Source organism: Lucilia cuprina, chromosome 3 (genome assembly GCF_022045245.1).
Source record: "Lucilia cuprina isolate Lc7/37 chromosome 3, ASM2204524v1, whole genome shotgun sequence".
In the NCBI taxonomy this organism is placed as follows: Eukaryota; Metazoa; Arthropoda; class Insecta; order Diptera; family Calliphoridae; genus Lucilia; species Lucilia cuprina.
Window position 1 is genome coordinate 5438940 of NC_060951.1, and position 21776 is coordinate 5460715.

A 21776-nucleotide genomic window follows, 5' to 3' on the forward strand; every position below is an offset into this window, starting at 1 on the left:
TTCTAGTTCTGTTCTAGTTCTGTTCTAGTTCTATTCTAGTTCTGTTCTAGTTCTGTTCTAGTTCTGTTCTAGTTCTGTTCAAGTTCTGTTCTAGTTCTGTTCTAGTTCAGTTCTATTTTTGTTTTAGTTCTGTTGTAATTCTGTACTGTTCTAGTTCTTTTCTAGTACTATTCTAGTTCAAGTTTTACCTAGTTCTAGTTTTATGCTATCTTTAACCATTTCTTTCTCTTTTCAAACAAATATTAATTCCCCAAATAATCAATAAAATTTTTCTATTGCTAAAAAAAATAAAAATTAATAATAATAAACACCTTTTTTTACCAAGGTGTTAATTTTTATAGTCTATTGTTGACCGTTTTTTTGTACATTTGTTGAAAAGATATAAAACAGTTTTTTATGGTTTCTGCAATCAATATTTGAAATATTTTTTCAACGTTAATTTATTGGTTGTTGTTTGGTTTTGCATATGTTAAATTATTCTTATCGTTCATGGTGTCAAACAAACACCTTTTTATTAGAAGGTCGTTATTTTGTATTGTTTGTTGTTATTCTAATTACAAAAGAATGCAAAAAATCACATATTACAAAATTTTATGAATTCTAAAAATTTTGAAAAAAGTAGTATTTCTACTCCTATTTTAAAACTGAAATATTTTTATATTTTCTTGTACTTTTCGTTATTTGTAATAAATTGCATTAAAAATTTTACAAAATTTACTAGTTTTTGTGAAAAAGTAGTAGTTAAAATAGTAGTTTTTGTAAAATTTTTATAAAAAATTTAATTTTCTTTGTGTAAATATTTTTTAAAACATATTTCGTTAAAAAATTTAATGAAATCCATACTTTTTGAAAAAAGTAGTATTTCTACTACTATTTTAAAAATTAAATATTTTTATATTTTCGTGTACTTTTTGTTATTTGTAATAAATTGCATTAAAAATTTTACAAAATTTACTACTTTTTGTGAAAAAGTAGTAGCTAAAATAGTAGTTTTTGTAAAATTTTTATAAAAAATTTAATTTTCTTTGTGTAAATAATTTTTTAAAACATATTTCGTTAAAAAATTTAATGAATTCCATACTTTTTAAAAAAAGTAGTATTTCTACTACTATTTTAAAAACGAAATATTTTTATATTTTTGTGTACTTTTTGTTATTTGTAATAAATTGCATTAAAAATTTTACAAAATTTACTACTTTTTGTAAAAAAGTAGTAGCTAAAATAGTAGTTGTTGTAAAATTTATATAAAAAATTTAATTTTCTTTGTGCAAATATTTTTCTGAAACATATTTCATTAGAAAAATTTATGAATTCCATACATTTTGAAAAAAGTAGTATTTCTACTACTATTTTAAAAATTAAATATTTTTATGTTTTCTGTATGTATTGATGATTAGTAATGAATTTTTCAAATTTAAAAATTTCTCTTTCTATTTTAATAGGTTTTTAATTTGTTTCACAAATCGCTTTTTTAAACATTTCATTCCTTTAAGTTTTTAATTAATAGTTTTTGTCTAAATAAGATTAATTGCACAACTCAATACTTATCTTTTATTTACTTTATTTGTTTTATTAATTTATTTATTAAATGAATTTCCTATTTCATTAGAAAATTTATTTATAACGGTTATTTTTTTGTTGTAGTTAACTTATTGTTTTTGTTAATAAAATGTTTTTGCTTTTTAGTATAGATGTTTCAATGATTACTGTTGTTGTTGTGACATGACTTTGTTTACTTTATGTGTTTATTTCCCAGCTTTATTATGTCCCCAGTTAATTTTATTTATAATTAAAGTAAATTAAAGATTTTTTACTAAATTACTTTATAAACTTGTTAATTATAACATTTTATTTGTTTGTTTTAAACAAAAACAAAGGTTTAGTTTATGAGACTATTTAAGGAGTGTATGAGTAGTATGTTTGTTTTGCTGTTTATGACAAGTAGGTAAACTTAACTAACGGGAAGAGAGCGTGACAGTTTGTATTGTTTTCCTTTTTTTTTAATTATTAATAGCAGCACCTGTCAAGGTCATAATGCATTCATTCATAATGCAATAAACCAATAAAAGGGGAGTGAAAAGTGTTACCATAGTTGTTATTTTACTACATTTTTGACAAATTTTTAATGTTATAAAATTTGTTTTTATGTTGTATCATAAAAATTAACATTTTTAAACTTTTTTCAAAAAAGTAGTATTTCTACTACAATTTTAAAATTAAAAAATTTTAGTATTTTTCATAACTCTGTTGCATTTCCTATAAATTGTAAAACAAATTTTATAAAATTTTGTAAAAATTTTAAAAAAGTAGTAGCTAATTTAGTACTTTTTGCAAATTTTTTATAAAGAATAGTATTTTATTGCTTCAAAAATTATTTTATAACATATATTATAGAAAAAAGTTATGAAATTCACACTTTTGTAAAAAAGTAGTATTTCTACTACTATTTTAAAATTCAAATATTTTAGTATTTTTCATAACTCTGTTGCATATTCTATAAATTGTAAAACAAATTTTATAAAATTTTGTAAAAATTATAAAAAAGTAGTATCTAATTTAGTACTTTTTGTGAAATTTTTACAAAAAAATTTATGGTTTTTACATCAAAAATTATTCTTAATGTGATTTTATAAAAAAAAATACGAAATTCCCCTTTTTTTTGAAAAAAAGTAGTATTTCTACTACTATTTTTACATGCAAAAATTTTAGTATTTTTCATAACTATTTTGCATTTCCTGTTAATTGTAGAACAAATTTTATAAAATTTTGTAAAAATTATAAAAAAAGTAGTAGCTAATTTAGTACTTTTTGCAAATTAAAAAAAAAATATTTTCTTGCTTCAAAATTTATTCTAAAACATATTTTATGCAAAAAAGTTATGAAATTCACACTTTTGTAAAAAAGTAGCATTTCTACTACTATTTTAAAATTAAAAAATTTTAGTATTTTTCATAACTCTATTGCATTTTCTATAAATTGTAAAACAAATTTTATAAAATTTTGTAAAAATTATAAAAAAGGAGTAGCTAATTTAGTACTTTTTGTAAAATTTTAAAAAATTTTATTATTTTCTTATTTTAAAAATTATTCTAAAACATATATTATACAAAAAAAGTTATAAAATTCACACTTTTGTAAAAAAGTAGTATTTCTACTACTATTTTAAAATGGAAAAGTTTTAGTATTTTTCATAACTATTTTGCATTTCCTATAAATTGTAGAACAAATTTTATTAAACTTTGTAAAAATTATAAAAAAGTAGTAGCTAATTTAGTACTTTTTGCAAATTAAAAAAAAAAAGAAAAATATTTTCTTGATTCAAAATTTATTCTAAAACATATTTTATGCAAAAAAGTTATGAAATTCACACTTTTGTAAAAAAGTAGTATTTCTACTACTATTTTAAAATGCAAAAATTTTAGTATTTTTCATAACTCTGTTGCATTTTCTATTAATTGTAGAACAAATTTCATAAAATTTTGTAAAAATTTTAAAAAAGTAGTAGGTAATTTAGTACTTTTTGTAAAATTTTAAAAAATTTTGTTATTTTCTTATATTAAAAATTATTCTAAAACATATTTTATACAAAAATCTTATGAAATTCAAACTTTTGTAAAAAGTAGTATTTCTACTACTATTTTCAAATTCAATTTTTTTCGCATTTTTCATAACTTTTTTTCATTAACTATGAATTGTAACAAAAATTTTGTTAGATTTTGTAAAAATTTAAAAAAAAGTAGTAGCTAATTTAGTACTTTTTTAAAATGTCCCATTTATTAGTTAATGTAATGTAATTTCCCTAAAATATTTTATATCCTTTTTAAAGTACATTTCATATGTAGGGTGCGTTCCCATTTACCAAAAGGGTGTGTGTTTGTTTTCTCATTTATCTACAAAAAAATTTACGTAAAATAGTAATTACTCTTTAGGGAGTTAACACACTCCTCATATTCCCCCCTAACGCTGTGTTAAAGTCCAGTAAATCTACTTATTTTTTTAGTTTAAAAGTTTATTTTTATAAAATTTTCTCTATATAGAAAACACCCCTGTCTAACACAAAGATCTCAACAAATGTTTGCTGTTTGACGATGACTCAATTTTTGCAAATAAAAACCATATTGTTGTAGTTGAATTGTTGTTCTCTCTAGTATTGTACAAATAAGTACAAGACACCAAATTGTTATAGTTTTTTTTCAAAAAAGTAAATAAAGAAGTGTGTTGTCAACTTTTATTATTTAAGTTGTGTATAGAGTTGATGTTTATGCAAAGATAAGAAACAAATTTTAAATTGAAAACTAAGAAGAAGTGTGGAAAAATGTAGCAGAATTAAGGAAAATAATACTAAATGAAATTTCAACTTTTTTTTAAAAAAAGTAGTATTTCTACTACTATTTTAAAATCAAAATTTTTTACTATTTTTGAGAACTCTGTTATATTACCAATAAACTGCAATACAAATTTTATAAAATTTACTACCTTTTGTAAAAAAAGTAGTAGCTAATTTAGTACTTTTTGACAAAATTTTATAAAAAATTTCATTTTCTTTAAGAAGAAACTCTGCTGAACTATATTTGATAAGAAAATTTTGATAATTTCACACTTTTTGAAAAAAGTAGTATTTCTACTACTATTTTAAAATTGATAAATTTTTATGTTTTTGTTATCTCTTTATGATTTGCAATAAATTGCCTTAATAATTTTATAAAATTTACTACCTTTTGTAAAAAAAGTAGTAGCTAATTTAGTACTTTTTGATAAAATTTTATAAAAAAATTAATTTTCTTTAAGAAGAAACTCTACTGAACTATATTTGATAAGAAAATTTTGACCATTCCACACTTTTTAAAAAAAGTAGTATTTCTACTACTATTTTAAAATTGAAATTTTTTTATATATTTGTTATCTCTTCATGATTTGTAATAAATTGCCTTAATAATTTTATAAAATTTACTACCTTTTGTAAAAAAGTAGTAGCAAATTTAGTACTTTTTGACAAAATTTTACAAAAAATTTTATTTTCTTTAAGCAAAAACTCTACTAAACTATATTTGATAAGAAAATTTTATGAATTCCACACTTTTTGAAAAAAGTAGTATTTCTACTACTATTTTAAAATTGAAAATTTTGTATATATTTGTTATCTCTTTATGATTTGTAATAAATTGCCTTAATAATTTTATAAAATTTACTACCTTTTGTAAAAAAAGTAGTAGCTAATTTAGTACTTTTTGACAAAATTTTACAAAAAAATTCATTTTCTTTAAGCAAAAACTCTACTAAACTATATTTGATAAGAAAATTTTATGAATTCCACACTTTTTGAAAAAAGTAGTATTTCTACTACTATTTTAAAATTGAAATTTTTTTATATATTTGTTATCTCTTCATGATTTGTAATAAATTGCCCTAATAATTTTATAAAATTTACTACTTTTTGTAAAAAAGTAGTAGCTAATTTAGTACTTTTTGACAAAATTTTATAAAAAATTTAATTTTCTTTAAGCAAAAACTCTACTAAACTATATTTGATAAGAAAATTTTATGAATTCCACACTTTTTGAAAAAAGTAGTATTTCTACTACTATTTTAAAATTGATAAATTTTTATGTTTTTGTTATCTCTTTATGATTTGCAATAAATTGCCTTAATAATTTTATAAAATTTACTACCTTTTGTAAAAAAAGTAGTAGCTAATTTAGTACTTTTTTACAAAATTTTATAAAAAAAATAATTTTCTTAAAGTAAGCTTTTTTCTTAATCATTTTGGAAAGAAAAATTTAAGAATTCTTAACTTAAAGTAGTATTTCTACTACTATTTTAAAAATGTTAAAATTTCAACTTTTTTGTAATTTTTAGTATAACATTAGCAAAATCTATATTTTTTGTTACAAAAAATCTGCTATTTCTTTTAGCCTTACTGTTACCACCTCTTCTTTTCTACTTCAATTTCTTTAAAAGAACATTTACGTATCTGTGTTCATTCTCTTTCCTCCATATGTCCGTCTATAATTTGTGCAAAATGTGGATGCAGCACTTTTGTGTTTTCATAGCAAACGTTATTTTAAACTCGTCAACGAACGTATCGGCTGAAGTAGATCTAAAAGTGTCTGTCTTACAGCGTGAAGAAGTGTTTTGGTTTCTAATAATACGAAAAGAAAATAAACAACCAAGAGGTAGAAAAACCAGCCAAAGAATAACAACAAAAGACACATACTTAATCAATAAATATATGGTAGACATTTATTCAAGTATTGTTAAGGTTTGTTTTTGTTAATAATTTTCAAGAATCATCAATTTTCTTTCAACAATAGCAGTGACAAGAAAGCAACAGTTTAAAAGCAAAAAACGAGAAAAGGTATTAAATACTTTAATACTATTTGCAAAATTTTTATAAAAAATATAATTTTCTTAACGTAAAACTATTATTGAAACATATTTTGTTAAAAAAAATTGAGAATTCAACACTTTTTTAAAAAAGTAGTATTTCTACTACTATTTTAAAATTGCAAAATTTTTATATTTATGGTATTAGTTTTGCATTTTTTATAAAAAATTTGATTTTCTTTAAACCTAAAATTTTTTGAATTGGTACTTATTAAAAAAATTTGTGAATTCAGCACTTTTTTAAAAAAGTAGTATTTCTACTACTATTTTGAAAACTTCAATATTTTAATATTTTTCAATACTTTTATTGAAAATAAAACTTTTATAAACTTTTTTTTTTTTAATTTTATAAAAATTTGCTTATTTTTAGTTAAATTTAAATAAAAACTTATCGCTTTTACGTTTGCCGCTGCTATTGTATTTGAACAAAGCAATTATTCTCTATAATTTATACTCTTTGATTAGCAAATAGTTTTGGCTGTGTCTTCTTTTTATTGTTATTGTTCTGATTAGAAAAACAACAAGAACAGAACATAAACAAGATATTGATACTCAAAGTTATTAACAAATGAAAACAAATCAACAGCGACAAACGTACAGACACACAGACAGACAAATAGGTCACACATACAATTTATGTTATTGTTATTACAGTTGTTGTTGTTGTTGTTGTTATTTTTATCAAGTGAAGTTTATTATTATTGTTATCATTGTGTCAAAGTACATAACATGATTGTGTGTGTTTGTATTGGTTGGTTCTTTACTATTTTTCTATAACTAAAATCAATATGTACTGGGTAGGAGTTTAGCTTCCACTCTCTTTACTCTCTCCTCTCCTCTCTTTAACATTATTCTATACAATTTAGTTTTCTTTAAAAAAAATTTATTGTTTTCTTTTAAAATATTGCGAAAAAACGTTTAAAAAAGTGTTATCATTAATATAAATAAATAAATATTAAAGTAAATAACACTTAACTAATATTAAATATTTGTAGAAATATTAAAAAAATCAAAAAGAAATTGTAATTAAAATAAGCGCAAAACAAATGACAAGATTATAATTACAAAAAAAGCAAACTTTTGTATAACAGTTTTATTTTTAAAATATTTTCATTATATCTTTACATTGTCCTACAGAAAAACATTCTGTAGAATAGTTTTTTATATAAAAACCTATTAGTATAACAGTTTTTGCAAAGGAAAAACTTTACTAATACAATTTGTTGTTGTTAATATATTCAGTATAACAGTTTTTTCTCCTCTTCAAAATATCATCATAATGACAATTTTAGCTTTAGAAAAACTTGAGTATAACAGTTTTTTTCTAAAGAAAATTATCAGTATAACAATTTTTTTCAATAGAAAATGATCAGTATAACAGTTTTTTCTATAAAAAAATACTTCGTATAACAGTTTTTATTATATAAAATGTTTAGTATAACAGTTTTTCCTGTAGAAAGATTGAATTATGATAGTTTTAGTTGAGTATAACAGTTTTTTTCTAAAAAAAAGTTTTCAGTATAACAGTTTTTATTATATAAAATTTTACGTATTACAATTTTTTCTAAAGAAAATTGTCAGTATAACAGTTTTTATTATAAAAAATTTTTCGTATTACAGTTTTTTTCTGAAGAAAAACTTCAGTATAACAGTTTTTTTTTTTTTTTTTGTAAAACGTTACGTATAATAGTCTGTCGTATAGTAATCATGCTTTATAACAGTTTTTTTTAAAGAAAACACTTTCGTATAACAGTTTTTATTCTGTTTTATATATTGTATAACAGTTTGTTCTACTTTTGTCCTTTCATTTTGAAAATTGTTATAAACGTTCATTATAACAATTTTCTCTATAGAAAAAGTTCAGTATAACAGTTTGTAATATAGAGAAAATTAACTATAACATCTTCAGTATAACAGTTTGTTCTATAGAACCCTTCAATTATAACAGTTTTTTTCTGTAGAAGCAGTCCAGTATAAGAGTTTGTTTAATAGAAAAACTTCAGTGTAACAGTTTGTTTGTGAAAATCTTCAGTATAACAGCTTGTGATATAGAAAACATTTGTTATGACATATTTTTCTATAGAAAAAGTTTATTATAACAGTTTGTTATATGGAAAACACTCATTATAACAGTTTTCTCTATGGAAACAGTTCAGTATAATAGTTTGTTCTATAAAAACTGTAGTATAACAGTTTATTCTATAGTAAATCTTTAGTATAACAGTTTTTCTGTGAAAATCTTCAGTTAAACAGTTGGTCATGGTTCATTATGACAGAAACTTTTTCTCTATAGATAAACCTCTGTATAACACTTTGCTCTATAGAAAAACTTCAATGTAACGGTTGGCTCTATAGAAAAACTTTAGTATAACAGTTTGCACTATAGAAAAACTTCAGTATAACAGTTTACTCTATAGAAAAACTTCAGTATAACAGTTTGCTCTATAGAAAAACTTCTGTATAACAGTTGGTTCTATAGAAAAACTTCTGTATAACAGTTTGCTATATAGAAAAACATATGTATAATAGTTTGCTCTATAGAAAAACTTCAGTATAACAGTTTGCGCTATAGAAAAACTTCAATATAACAGTTGGCTCTATAAGAAAACTTCTGTACATCAGTTTGCTCTATAGAAAAACTTCAGTATAACAGTTGGTTCTACAGAAAAACTTCTGTATAACAGTTCGCTCTATAGAAAAACTTCTGTATAACAGTTTGCTCTATAGAAAAACTTCTGTATAATAGTTTGCTCTATAGAAAAACTTCAGTATAACAGTTTGCGCTATAGAAAAACTTCAATATAACAGTTGGCTCTATAAGAAAACTTCTGTACAACAGTTTGCTCTATAGAGAAACTTCAGTATAAAAGTTGGTTCTACAGAAAAACTTCTGTATAACAGTTGGCTCTATAGAAAAACTTCTGTATAACAGTTTGCTCTATAGAAAAACTTCTGTATAATAGTTTGCTCTATAGAAAAACTTCAGTATAACAGTTCGCGCTATAGAAAAACTTCAATAAGTTGGCAAACAGTTGGCTCTATAGGAAAACTTCTGTACAACAGTTTGATCTATAGAAAAACTTCAGTATAACAGTTTGCTCTATAGAAAAACTTCAGTATAACAGTTTGATCTATAGAAAAACTTCACTATAACTTTTTGTTTTATAGAAAAATCACAGAGTAACAGTTTGCTCTATGCAAAAACTTCTATATAACAGTTTGATCTATCGAAAAACTTCTGTATAACAGTTTGATCTATCGAAAAACTTCTGTATAACAGTTTGCTTTATAGAAAAACTACAGTATAACTGTTTGTTTTTTAGAAAAATCCCAGAGTAACAGTACAAAAACTTCTGTTTAACAGTTTGTTCTATAAAAAACCTTCTTTATAACTGTTCGATCTATAGAAAAACTTCTGTATAACAATTGGCTCTATAGAAAAACTTCTGTATAACAGTTTGCTCTATACAAAAACTTCAGTATATCAGTTTGATCTAAAATTTTCTGTTTAACAATTTTTTCTATACACAAAATTTCACTATAACTGTTTCGCATACAGAAATCTTTCATTTTAACAGTTTTCTCTATAGAAAAAAAAGGTTTGCTCTATAGAAAAACTCTAAACTATAGTTTGTTACATAGAAAAACTTTATCTCAAGATTGTGCTCTATAGAAATACTTTAATATAAGAGTTTTTCTGTAGCAAATCTTAATATAACTTCAGTGTATAACAGTTTTACTTTGAGAAGTTAAAAAAATTAATGATGGTCACCTTTTTCTTTAAACAATTTATAAACACCTTCAACCTTTTGTTTGAACCTTATGAAAAGCTTCTTATTTGCATTTTTAATTAAACCTTTTTGTTTTCTTATGGTTTTTCTCTTATTGTTATTATTATAAAATCAATTCATTGTTTTGTTGTTAAAAACAAAAAAAAAAAAAAATAATTTTTTGAATTGAAATAAAAGAAAACAAATCTAAATATACAAGCAATAAACACTACTCGCTGGTGGTCACCTTTGTTGACAATTTTATTTAAGCAAAATGCTCTCATTTAAATTTAGTTTGGTTTGTGTGTGAGAGAGTGTGTGTGTATGTTAATACTGGGTATGCAAAACATAAGTGCTCTCTTAAATTTACCTCATGCTACGATTAAGAAATTAAACCGGTTGTTTTTTTTTCTGGTTAATTTTTGAGTAGTGATACTTTTGTGGACATTATTGACAAATGATAAAAAGCCGTAGCTCTCTCTCTCTCTTTCTCTTTCACTTTTTGTTTTAAATGGGGGGCATTTAAGTGTTTCTATTGTTGTTTTGTTTCTCTCTTGAATTTGCATATCAATTACTGTTGTATTTGTATAAATTTTTGTATACCAATCAATAATAAAACAAAAAATACAATAAAAATTTGTTTAAAAATCCCATATTGCAATAATAACAACAAAAGTAAATTGTAATCAAAACAAAGTTAAAAAACAAACCAGACTACCCTTACTATTCGTATGGGTGTGTGTGTGTGTTTTGTATGACTTTTTCACATGATTTTATTTGATTTTTTTTAATTTTTTTTTGCAAAAATTAAACTCAACAAGAGCTAATAAGTCTGCCTATGGCGCCATTACGTTTTTAAATTCTTATTGGTTATGGTTTTTTTCTTATTGTACTTGTAAAGTAAGAAAAAGGGTTAATATTTTGAACCAAAAGGGTTGTTTTTTTTATTTTAATGAAAACATGTTTATAATTTTATGGTTTTAATATTAACCATATGTTTGTTAATAAATGCAATTACATTAGATTTTATTTTTTTGTTAATTTCTAAAGGGAAATATACGTGAGTCATAGATTTTGAAACCTTAATTTGTAGATGATTAAATGATATTTCTAATAAATTTGTGGTAAATCATTTGAAATGGAGTTTAATATGCCTTAAAACAGGGTTGGAACTTTATAATAGTTCTCATCTATTTTGAAATCATCAATAGAACTTTGAAATCTTTAGTATAACAGTTTTTTGTAAAAAAAATGTTCAGTATAACAGTTTTTACTATAGACAATGTACAGTATAACAGTTTTTTTTAGAAAAAATTTTTAGTATAACAGTTATTTTTAGAGAAAATTCTCAGTATAACAGTTTTTCTTATAAAGGATATTCAGTATAACAGTTTTTTATAGAATTTTATACAAAATTTTCTTGAGTATAACAGTTTTTTCTTGAGTATAACCATTTTTTTTTATCAAAATATTCAGTATAACAGTTTTCTATATCTTTTTCTACAAAAAATCTTGAGTATAACGGGTTTTCCTTAGTATAAGAGTTTTCTATAACTTTTCTACAACAAATCTTTAGTACACAAATATTCAGTATAACAGTTTTCTATAACTTTTTCTACAACAAATCTTGAGTATAGCATGTTTTTCTTTAGTATAACAGTTTCCAGTGTAACAGCTTCCTGTATAACAGTTTCCAGTATAACAGTTTTTTATCAAAATATTCAGTATAACAGATTTCTATAACTTTTTCTACAACAAATCTTGAGTATAACAGTTTTTTCTTTAGTATTACAGTTTTCTATTGAGCATTTTCAGTATACAAGTTTTCTTTTTATAGAATAATTTCAATATAACAGGTTTTTCTATAGAAAATATACAGTTTTTTACACAAAATTTTAAGTATAACAGTTTTTTCATCAAAATATTTAGTATAACAGTTTTTTATAATTTTTTCTATAAAAAAATCTTGAGTATAATAGTTTTTTCTTTAGTATAACTGACTTTTTCTATAGTATAACAGTTTTTTTGTCAAAATATTCAGTATAACAGTTTTAAATAACTTTTTCTACAACAAATCTTGAGTATAAGATCTTTTTTTTAGTATAACAGTTTTCAGTAGAACAGTTTTTTTTATCAAAATATTAAGTATAACAATTTTCTTTAAATTTTTCTGCAAAAAAACTTAAATATGAACAATTTTTTCTTTAGTATAACAGTTTTTCTATTGACTATTTTTAGTGTAAAAGTTTTTTCTATAGAAAAACCTTAGTATAACAGTTTTTTTATAGAAAATCTTGAGTATAACAGTTGTTTTTATGTAAAACTTTGAGTATAACACTTTTTTATAACAATTTCCCTCAGTATAACAGTTATCACTATTGAACATATTCAGTATAACAGTTTTATCCTTAGAATATGTTTTGTATAACAGTTTTTTCTCTATAAAAAAAGTTTACTATAATTGGGTTTTCTTTAGTATAACAGTTTTTTCTATAGAAAACTGTAGTATAACAGTTTTTTCTATAGAAACGTTTAGTATAACAGTTTTTCTATAGAAACTTTACACGCTTTTTTCCTAAGAAAATGTTCAGTATAACAGTTTTATTTAAAGAATAAGTTCTGTATAACAGTTTTATGTAAAGAAAAACTTCTGTATTACAGTTTATCGTTTAGAATATATTCTGTATAAGAGTTTTATTTATAAAAAAAATATTCCGTATAATAGTCTTTTTTCCACAGAAAATGTTCAATAAAACTCTAGTATAACAGTTTTTTATTTAGAAGAAGTTCAGTATAACAGTTTTTATTGTTGAAAATCTAGTATATTATATAGAAGATATCAAGAAAAACTCTAGTATAACAGATTTTTCCATAGAAAAACTTCATTATAACAATTTTTTCCTACAAATTCAACAGTATAACAGTTATTTCCATAAAAAATCGTATGTATAACAGTTTTGCTGTAGAAAATCTTCAGAGCAACAGTTATCTCCAAAGAAAAACTTCGATATAACAGTTTTTCTTTAGAAATTCTTTTGTATAACAGTTTTTTTTTTCTTCAGTATAACAGTTGATTTTATGTAAAATTTTTAGAATATAATTTTTTTTATAAAAAAATTTTTATTTTAACACCTTTCTCAACAGAAAAAGTTTACTATTTAAGATTTTTTAGCAAATATTCTATATAATAGTTTTCTTTAAAGAAAATCTTTTGTATAACAGTTTTTTTTTACAAAAATCTATTTTCTTAACTAATCAAATGTTTTGTATTTTATTTTTATGCAAAAAATTAACATATTTTTCTTATATTCTTTATTTTTTCCTGTTTTTCCATTCTTTTTTGCAGATGGTTTACCACAAGTCTGCTCAACCAAAGATTATTCCACTACTACAACAACTAAGGTAAATAAACAATATATTACAACGACAGCAACAACAAATACAACAAAGCCGGCAATAAATATTAAATCATTTAAAACAACATCATCGCCACTCAAAGAAAAAGCAGAAAAATTGTTTGGAGGTCAATATACAGCAACATCAGCAACAACACTAACAACAACTACAACATCATCATCATCATCGTCAAACTCCACAGTATTGTTTGCAACAACCAAAGAAGAAGTAAATGAAGAAGAGATCTTTTCTATAAAACAAACTAAAGAGAAGAGTTTAGTAAAGAATAATGAAATAATGGCTGAACAACAACAACAGCAACAACAAGAATATTTTGAAATTTTCAAAAAAACCAAAGAAATAACAAATGAAGAAGAGCAGCAACAGCAAGAATTTAATGATGAAACACTAATAACAACAACAACAACTACAGCTAGTATTACAAATAAACAACAGCAACAACAATTACAAGAAATGGCAACTCGTTTAACGGGTTCTACTAATACAAATACTGCTTCCTCTTGTTCACCATCGACATCGTCATCGTCATCATCATCAGCAACATTAATAAAGAGAGCTGAGAATGAGAGAGAAAATAGCGGGTTTTCAATGAATACAACAACTGGAGCAAATGTGTTTGCTGTTACTAATAGTAATCATCAGTCTCTAAATAAATGCGAGAGTGAACGTTTAGTATGTGCGGCAAATAATATTACGGGAGTTACAAATATTATTAATAATAATACTAATAATTTAAATAATACAACAATAACAACAACAGCAAATAATAGTGTAACTATTGGTGTTATAAGTGTTAGTGGTAATAATCAAAATATTAGTAGTAGTAGTGCTGGCATAGTGAAAATCTCACAAAAATTACAAGAAAATCAATTTATTAAAAACGAACAACAGCAACAACAACAACAGCAGCAACAGTTGAATAATAAAAAATTTATAAAATTTAAACAAAATACAGTAACGGGTGCAAGTTTCGGCGAGGATTTGAAATCGCCTAGTAAATTAACCTCTAGCAATTCGGCAGGTAGTTTAGCTGGAGCAGCAGCAGCAACATTTTTGCCCTCATCTAGTGGTAATTGTTTGGTTAAAAAGAAAATGGTGGCCGTGCAAGAAATGAAAAAGTCCTCACAGAATAATACACATTTAAGTGGTTGTCTGGCCACAAATCGTTTAAATAATCGTGTAGGAGGTGGTGGTGGTGGAGGCGGTGTAAGTGTAGAATCCTCAGAATTGGATACTAATGAGGATTTAAGTTATGGTCCAGGTATTGTTTCCAAATTAAGATGCCGCTATTTAAGTTTGGCTTTAAGAGAATCCATGGAACAACAACGTTTAAATAAAGATCAATTAAGACGTTCTACTAGCTTAAACAATCTACTGGATAATCATAATGAAGAGGAAAATTGTGATGAAGATGAGGAGGTGGGGGCAGAAGATGATGAAGATGCTGCTGCTCAACAGGATTTTATTTATGAGAACTTTAAACAAGATTCTCCCAAGAAAACAGGCATTTTGAAATCTTCTCTTAATAAAACTCCCGAAAAACGGTATTCTCCCCATAATCAGGGTTCAAATGGTGTGGGTGTTACATTTACCGAAACATCTTATAATAAACGTTCTCGCCACTTGAAACGAGGCAATGATTCTTTGAAAAGAGCTCGTTCTGTAGAGGCTTTATTAAGTGAAAAGTCTCCTTGGCATACTAGAGCCAATACATCGGCTCCCTGTGCTAATCAGGTAAGCATAGAGGATAAAATTCATAATGCTAGAGAAAGACTGCAACAGGGTACGGATCATATGCCACCCAAAAGACTAACCTCCATAATAGATGATACCGAAAGACCACCACCAGATTTGGTTAAGCAAACTTTAAAAATGTTTGAGGCCTCGGCTAATCGTAGACCCAGAACCACAAATCGTGGCAATTGCAAAGGTGAGGTGGCCAGTAAAGTGGAAACTTTTAAAAATATCATTAAAGAACAAAAACCTTTGCCTACGTATAACAACAAATCTCTAAGTCCCACTAAGAAATTAAATCTTACACCACAACAACAACAGCAAAAACCTTTAAAATCGTCCACACCACAAGCCAATGATCTATTGCAAACTCCCTTGGGTAGAAAGGCCCTTAACAAGGCTATGGCCCATAATACAAGCGCAGAAAGTTTAACACCTTTAAAAGGTCTTAACTCGCTATCAGAACATACACCGGACATAATACCGCGACAAAAATTCAATCAAGAGCAGCGTGAACAAAACAAAAATAAAGAGCAAATGGAATTGCAATCAAAAGAGAAACTAACTATGAGAGATTTAAATAAAGAGAAATTTGATATGTTAAGCGATTCTCCGGTCACATCGCTCAGCAAAGAGTTAAGTAAATTGAAATTAAACGATAACACACCAACTAAAAGCAGCAGCAGCGATAACTGCAGCAAAAATGCTGTTAACGATGGCGGTGATAATGGTGGTGGTGACGCATCGTGCCAACGCCACAATATAAATAACAAATATCCCCCCTACAACAACGATTCAATAAACGAAGAAAGCAACTCTCTTAAAAACGAAAACGATAAGATTATAATAAATAATAAAAAATCAAATAATACTGAAGCTATTACTACAACAGCAACTACAATTTCAAGCAGTAGCAGCAGCAACAATACGATCGCTATGAAAACCGAAGAAGCAACAGTTAATAATTATGACTGTTTAACAAAGAAGACGGACAAAGAAGAAAACGGCGACAATAATGTAGACGACGCCTCAACGCCTCCTCCCAGTAGTAGTGATTTAAGTGACGGTGGTGAAGACATCGATCACGATACGGGCGATTTGAAATTAACAACCACAAAACGTATAACGCGCACGGCACTCGATAATATAGCAAAAGCGGGTTATACACAACAATTTAAATTCAATACAACAACAACAACAAATTCCCCCACTTCCTCCACCTCCTCCGCTTCCTCTACAGCCCTTAATACGGGCAAACAAATAGGTGTTATACGTCCTTTACTCAATACCCAACAGCAACAACAACAACAGCAAAAAATCAACGATTCCACTATGGAAACTTTAAAACATTCCTCACCCAATACCACAAATCTAACTTCACGTGAAATCGAAAAGAATCGCATAAATGATTTGAAAAAATCCACTAATACTACACATCAAACATCTCCTACAGCAACAGCTCATAATCAAACATCCTCGACCTCTTCGCCCTCAGCTAGTCTTGAACATCATGTGATTAAATCAAACGCCTCAAATAGTGCAACAGCTTCTACTACCGGCTATTCCGATGTTGATTCCGTTATAAGTGCTACAAATAGTCCATTGTGGGCCATGCGTAAACGACGCCAGGCACCACCAGCTGCACCTGCCGAAAATACCTCTATGGTGTTTAATTTTTCAAATCGTAAAGAAGTTCCCGATTATATAGAAAATGATGGTGTTATTTTCCGGCGCAAAAGAGAATTGCCAAAGGTAAGTGCTTTTTAAACTTAAACTTTATTTCGAAAACGCAAAAACAGAAGAAAGTGAAAGTGATCTTGACATTAAAACATAGAAATCAAAAAAAAAGAAGATTTCTTTTACGAAGTTATAAAATATAGCAGAAAAAATAACAATAAAAGACTAAAAACAACAACATTACATAAAATAAAAAGGTCATAAGCTAAACATACAAGAAAACGCTAAAAGTGCAACAGTGCAATACCAATATAGTGCAATTGTTAACACTGTTTAAAACCGGTTAACAGTTCAAAGATTTTGTTCCCCAAATTCAATAACTTGCGCAAGTAAAGTGATCCTGGGCTAAAAAAAATCAAAGCTGCATAATATGGCAAAATATCAGTGATAAATAGGGCAACAAATTGCCTTAGGTACTATCGGATATCGGAATGTCCATTGAATACATTGACTCAGCTAATGTCCAGATTGTAAGCTGTAGTCAGGAACGTACACTAAGCTATAAACTAGGCTATAGGCTATATAGCCCAGGTTATAATTCAGATTAGACTGTAGCCCAGACTTATACACCACATAGTATTATAGTACAGTCTATAGACGAGATTATAGTGCAGACCTTTAAACCAAACTTTAGACTAGACTATATCTTACATAGAGTATAGAATTAACTTTAATCTAGACTTTGAATTAAACTATAGACCAGACTATATAGTAGACTATAAACATGACTTTAGACTTGACAATCTACTGGACTATAGGCTAGGTTATAGACCAAACCATAGACTAGACTATATATTAGACAAGGAGACTAGACTACACTATAGACTAGATTATACTGTAGACTAGACTATACTGTAGACTAGACTATACTATAGACTAGACTAGAGACTAGACTATAGACTTGACTATAGACTAGACTATAGACTAGACTATAGACTAGACTATAGACTAGACTATGGATTAAACTATAGACTATGCTATAGACTAGACTATAGACTAGACTATAGACTAGACTATAGACTAGACTATAGACTAGACTATAGACTAGACTATAGACTAGACTATAGACTAGACTATAGACTAGACTATAGACTAGACTATAGACTAGACTATAGACTAGACTATAGACTAGACTATAGACTAGACTATAGACTAGACTATAGACTAGACTACAGACTAGACTATAGACTAGACTACAGACTAGACTACAGACTAGAATATATACTAGACAATAGATTAGACTATAGACTACACTATAGACTAGACTATAGACTAGACTATAAACTAGACTATAGACAAACTATAGACTATATTTAATATAGTTTTAACTAAAGCCTAGACTATAATTCAGACTTCAGAGTAGTCTGCAGACTAGACTGTGGTTCAGACTATAGACTGGACTATAGGTCAGACTATATATAAGGCTTCAGTTAACACATTTACCTAGCTGTAGTCCAACCTGTGGACTAACCTTTATTTGAGACTAAGACTACGCTATAACCTACACTTTAGTCCACACTTTAGACTGCACTCTAATTCCAGACTATGGTCTAGTAATAGTCCAGATTATACCTCAACTAATAGAATATTTTCGTCGCTGAAACCGTCTTCCTTTAGTCAGTTGATCGGATTTTTAATTTGTTTCTTTTTTTCTTTTTTCTATTTCTTACTTTAATTTAATATCTTAACAATAATTCCTTTGGCCATTATACAAACCAATTATATATTGCTTTGTTAAACATCTTAAATTAATGGTTTTAAGATTTAAAGATAAAACTTTTTTTTAATTTTATGTTTCATTTAAACTATGGAAGTCTAGCTAAAATTTCTAATGTATATAAACAAATTTAGAAATAAATTTGTTGAACGTTTTTTTGTTTTATTTTATTTAATTGTTTTTAAATGTTTAAAAAACTATATTTGGTTTATATAACCAAATTTAGAAAAACTTGTTTTGCGTTTAACGATCACTTTCATTTTAATGATTGATTTTTTTTATTGTTGCTGTTGTTAGATATATTCTGTTGAAGAGAATTAAGAAATTTGACTAGGAAAGGTATATGATATAAATTTGTTGTTGTAAATATTTAGATATAGTTTTTGGTTTATGAGACATTTTAAATTTAATATTTAATTCGTCATTTTCTTATCTTAAATAGGAGGGAAATTTAAAAATTTTTATAAAAATAACAACAATTTCAATCATTTTATTATATTGAAGGGGATTTTGCTTATCAAAAATTTTTAGTTATTCATTATTTTATAGCTTTACTATAAGTTTATATTATAAACTAAAATTATAACAACAAAAAATGCATTTTTTTTTTTTAAAAACACATTTTAGGAAATTTTAAACAATTGAAGTTTATTGACACATATTTGGTCAAAAAAAAAAAAAAAATATAAAAATAAAAAATATTAAAATAAACAAAAACAAAAAAATTTATCACTTTACACAACATTGCGTCACAATAACAACTTCCGTAGTTTAAGAAACAAAATTAACAAAAATAAAAGAAATATTTATTTATTTAAATATTTTTTTTAATATTTTCTTTCAAAGGCCTTTTAAAGATTCTTTGTTTAAAAGTTTTGCTGCTTCTTTTTCTTTAATGTTTTTATTGTTTTTGCTTTTTTTAAATAAAACCACAAAAAGTTATAAATGAATATTTCTTTGTTTATTTCTTGAGCAGTTTATTTATTATCTATTAAATGTAAATGTTTTATGTCTTGTGATTTTATAGGGTTTTAACTATAGATTGACAACAGTGACAAACAAACAGAGTTGCATTTCTTTAGCATAAGTACAGTATATTATAGTGTTAGTAATAAAATGTAAACAAACTTGCAAATTTTTTTTGCTTTATGTATGAAAGAAGAAGAGTGAGAGACAGAGAGAAAGAGTGTTAGTGTGATGGGTGTGATTGATTTGTGTGATTGTTTGTTTGTTTTTTTATTCATAATCAAAACAAAGCCCATAAACTATAAAGTTGCCATATTATTTTTTCATGAAAACTTTACATTTTTCTTAAGATTTCAAAGAAATTTTAAAAGAATTTCTTAATAATATCAAAAATATATAAAAAGATCTAAGAAAATTAAACAAAATATCTATAAATTCTAAAATTTCAGTTTAATACCAAATATTTACCCCCCAAAGTTACATAAATTTGCTATTTTATCTATATTTTTTATATATTTATAACTTTATTAAATAGCTGCACTCTTTAGTATTATTTGGCTTTATTTTTGTTGTTGTTTTTTTCTTCTTTCTTTTATCTATCAGTTAACAATTTATTTATACCCCATTCTTATCTATATATTTTTAAAAAAATATTTTTTTAAATTTCTAAATTCATTTGTTAAACAAAAATCAAAATTTATAAAAAATAGTTATCGTTTTAAAAAAAAAACAGAGTATTAAAAACTAATTGTAAATTATTTTTTTCTCTTTTCATTATGAATAAACTTTATTGCACTTTAATAAAAAAACACAAAGTTGAAAAAACTGATAACATGGAAAAATATAAAACGAAATTACAAAATTGCTTATAAAGAAATGAGTCATATGGTAAATAATAAAGAACAAATAGTTTTCTTATGATATACTATAACACTCACTATAGTAAAGGCTATGGACTAGATTATAAGCTAAAATTTAAACTAGATTAAAGACTGGACTATATACTATTCTATAGTCCAGACTATAGACTATTCTATAGTCCAGATTATAGACTATTCTATAGTCTAGGCTATAGACTATTCTATAGTCTAGGCTAGAGACTATTCTATAGTCCAGACTATAGACTATTCTATAGTCCTGACTATAGACTATTCTATAGTCCAGACTATAGACTATTCTATAGTCCAGACTATAGGCTAGTCTAAAGTCCAGACTATAGTCCAGACTATAGACTATTCTATAGTCCAGACTATAGACTATTCTATAGTCCAGACCATAGAATATTCTATAGTCCAGACCATAGACTATTCTATAGTCCAGACTATAGACTATTCTATAGTCCAGACTATAGACTATTCTATAGTACAGACTATAGACTATTCTATAGTCCAGACTATAGACTATTCTATAGTCCAGACTATAGACTATTCTATAGTCCAGACTATAGACTATTCTATAGTCCAGACTATAAACAATTCTATAGTCCAGACTATACACTATTTTATAGTGCAGACTATAGACAATTCTATAGTCCAGACTATAGACTATTCTAAAGTCCAGGTTATAGACTATTCTATAGTCCAGACTATAGACTTTCCTATAGTCCAGACTATTCTATAGTCCAGACTATAGACTATTCTATAGTCCAGACTATAGACTATTCTATAGTACAGACTATAGACTATTCTATAGTACAGACTATAGACTATTCAGTAGTCCAGACTATAGACTATTCTATAGTCCAGACTATAGACTATTCTATACTCCAGACTATAGACTATTCAGTAGTCCAGACTATAGACTATTCTATAGTCCAGATTATAGACTATTCTATAGTCCAGATTATAGACTATTCTATAGTGCAGACTATAGACTATTCTATAGTCCAGACTACATACTATTCTATTGTCCAGTCTATAGACTATTCTATAGTCCAGACTATAGACTATTCTATAGTCCAGACTATAGTCTATACTATAGTCCAGACTATAGACTATTCTATAGTCCAGACAATAGACTATTCTATAGTCCATACTATAGACTATTCTATA

The 21776-nt window shown here is 25.6% G+C and overlaps 1 protein-coding gene across 1 annotated transcript; it reads left to right on the forward strand.

Moving 5' to 3' along the window:
* Window positions 1-6019: 6019 nt before the first annotated feature.
* Window positions 6020-17087, forward strand: LOC124418740 (putative uncharacterized protein DDB_G0277255). Its single transcript, XM_046945977.1, has 2 exons — window positions 6020-6173; window positions 13501-17087. Exons 1-2 carry the CDS (start codon window positions 6020-6022, stop codon window positions 17070-17072), a joined length of 3726 nt encoding a protein of 1241 aa, XP_046801933.1. The 3' UTR covers window positions 17073-17087.
* Window positions 17088-21776: the final 4689 nt, after the last annotated feature.